This window comes from Clupea harengus, chromosome 11, assembly GCF_900700415.2.
Source record: "Clupea harengus chromosome 11, Ch_v2.0.2, whole genome shotgun sequence".
NCBI classification, from domain to species: Eukaryota; Metazoa; Chordata; class Actinopteri; order Clupeiformes; family Clupeidae; genus Clupea; species Clupea harengus.
In genome coordinates this window covers 27,247,170-27,249,669 of record NC_045162.1, presented here as the reverse complement: position 1 = coordinate 27,249,669, position 2,500 = coordinate 27,247,170, and the positions used below count along the sequence as shown (strand labels likewise).

Below are 2,500 nucleotides of genomic sequence, written 5' to 3'. Positions count from 1 at the left end.
AGACATAACAGAGGTCACAACACTAAGGTCAGCGTGTCAGCATCCAACACGTCTGTCCCGGTCAGCGTATATACGACAGTGGCGACAGTGGTACAGGAGGTAGAGAAGTCGTTTAGTAATCAGAAGGTTGTTAGTTCAATTCCCTGTCGAAGCGTCCTTGAGCAAGACACTGAACCCCTAATTGCTCCTGATGTGCAGTGTGCCATCAGTGTAAATGTAAAAATGTGTATACATCCTTGTAAGTCGCTTTGGATGAAAGCGTCTGCTAAATGACTAAATGTAAATATACATATGCTTTCGGGGGATTGTAAACAGTATTTGTTTTATTGACTAAGTATAAAACCAAACAAAGGGTTTGTCTCCCTGTCGTAGAGTGTGAAGTGACACCTGGGCAGAATGTTCCGGAGAGACTCAGCAGTCGTGTGCAAGCGTGAAGGAGGCTTTTGCCTACAGCTGTCGCCTCCGAGTGGAATTGATTTGATGTGCGCCGGGCATCTAATGCATGAAAGTGTTTCGGGTTTGTGGCAGGCTCCCTTGAAGTGTTTTGTTATGTTTATTAATGCGCTCCGAGTTTAGGAGAGAGTGGAAGAAGGAAGAGGGGAGGGGGGCCCCATTTGAAATGACTATTGTGACACACCTGGCCTCGGCTGTCGTCCGTCTCTAGTTTCTCAATATCGCTACGTCGTGTTGTCAAGAGAGAGGGAGAGGGAGAAAAAAAAGACAAACTTCAAAGGCTTTTGTAAACAACACTTCCAGTGAGTGGGGAGAGGGGAAAAAAATGTGTGGAATTCTTCTTTTGCTTTATCTATTAACTTTTAATTGTCTCCCGTGTTCTGTGACGGATGTGTCGAATCCACCAATGCGTGTTGTCCTTCAGAGCGCTCCTGCCTCTGTCAGGCAGACGAGGCCACTCGCTAAAGCAAGTCATTAATTCAGCAAGGGAAAGATTCATGATTGGCATTGTTTTCACATTTTTGTAATGCCTGTGTTTGTCTTTCTTTAAATAGGTTTCAGCCACTGATCCAGATCAGGAGGCTGACCAGAGTGCCCTGCGGTACTCCTTGCACGGGCAGGGCGCTGGTAGTGAGTTCACCATTGAGGAGCTAACGGGTCGGATCTACGTGCAGAAGCGGCTGGACCGGGAGGAGCGGTCTGCGTGGCGCTTCCTGGTCCTGGCCACTGATGAGAACGGAGCAGGGCTCACAGGTTTCGCGGATGTTCTCCTGGAGGTGCGCGACATCAACGATAACGCCCCTGCCTTCCTGTGCTCGGCAGATGTGTGTTTTGTTGGAAGCGTGCCCGAGAACTCACCCGCAGATACCTCCATCATGGAGATGCGTGCCACCGACTTGGACGACCCGAAGGTGGGGAAGAATGCCGTGCTGACCTACCGCATCGTCCAGAATGTCCGCAACGAAATCAATCTCAACCTGTTCTCCATCAACCCTTCCACGGGCACCATCTACACCGTGCTGCGATCCCTGGACCGAGAGGTGGAGGATCGCTACCTGGTGGTGGTGGAAGCTGTGGATGGAGGTAGTCTCTCAGGAACAGGCACGGCCACCATCCTGGTTTCGGATGTGAATGATCATGCACCGGCGTTCACACAGCAGCTCTATGTGGCATCCATACCGGAGGAACTCGAGGTGAACAGTGAGGTGCTGGTTGTGGCAGCAACCGACGGGGACGAGGGTGAGAATGCGGCGGTGACCTTCAGCATCGTCAGTGGCGACGAGGAGAGGAAGTTCTTCGTGGAGACGGACAAGGCCAACAGGCGCGGTATTCTGCGCCTGCAGAAGAAGATCGACTTCGAGAAGCCCCACGAGCGGGCCTTCAACCTCACGCTCAAAGTGGAGGACGCCGACTTCTACAGCCTGGCTCACTGCGTCATCCAGGTAGAAGACTCCAACGACCACGCGCCTGTCTTCTTCCCACAGTTCTATGACGCCGGCGCCATGTTCGAAGACGTCCCTGCTGGAACCATCGTGGCCCAGGTGACTGCCCTGGATCTGGATTCAGGCCAAAACGGGAAGTTCTCATACGGCATCGCCCCAGAGTCTGACCCCTACCAGCAGTTTGTGGTGGACAAGAGTGGATGGGTCGTAGTAGCAGACTCCCTCGACCGTGAAAAGGTTTCCCAGCATCGGCTTATGATCCTTGCCACTGACATGGGCAAACCCGCCCTCACCGGGACCGCCATTGTTATGGTGACGGTGCAGGACATCAACGACAACGGCCCAGAGTTTGAATCGCCGTACCGGCCTGTGATTTGGGAAAACTCAGCCACCCCTCAGCCTGTGCACATGAACGACACGTCGCTTCTCCTCCACGCCGTCGACCGCGACTCCTCCCCCAATGGCGGGCCCTTCTCCATCCGGCTGCTCATGCTCACCGAGGATGCCACCAGTTTCAACCTCACTGACCTGCGCAATGGCAGCGCCCTGGTCACCGCCCTGCGCACCTTCGATCGGGAGCAGCAGAAGCAGTACCTCCTCCCCAT

The 2,500-nt window shown here is 53.6% G+C and overlaps 1 protein-coding gene across 1 annotated transcript in view; it reads left to right on the top strand.

Moving 5' to 3' along the window:
- LOC105893959 (neural-cadherin-like) overlaps window positions 1-2,500 on the top strand; it is a 141,036-nt gene that overhangs the window by 118,426 nt on the left and 20,110 nt on the right. The window contains exon 18 of the mRNA XM_031576959.1: window positions 1,008-2,500. This exon is cut by the window's right edge and continues 125 nt beyond it. Within this exon, the coding sequence (XP_031432819.1) occupies window positions 1,008-2,500 (1,493 nt within the window). The remainder of the gene's footprint in view (window positions 1-1,007) is intronic.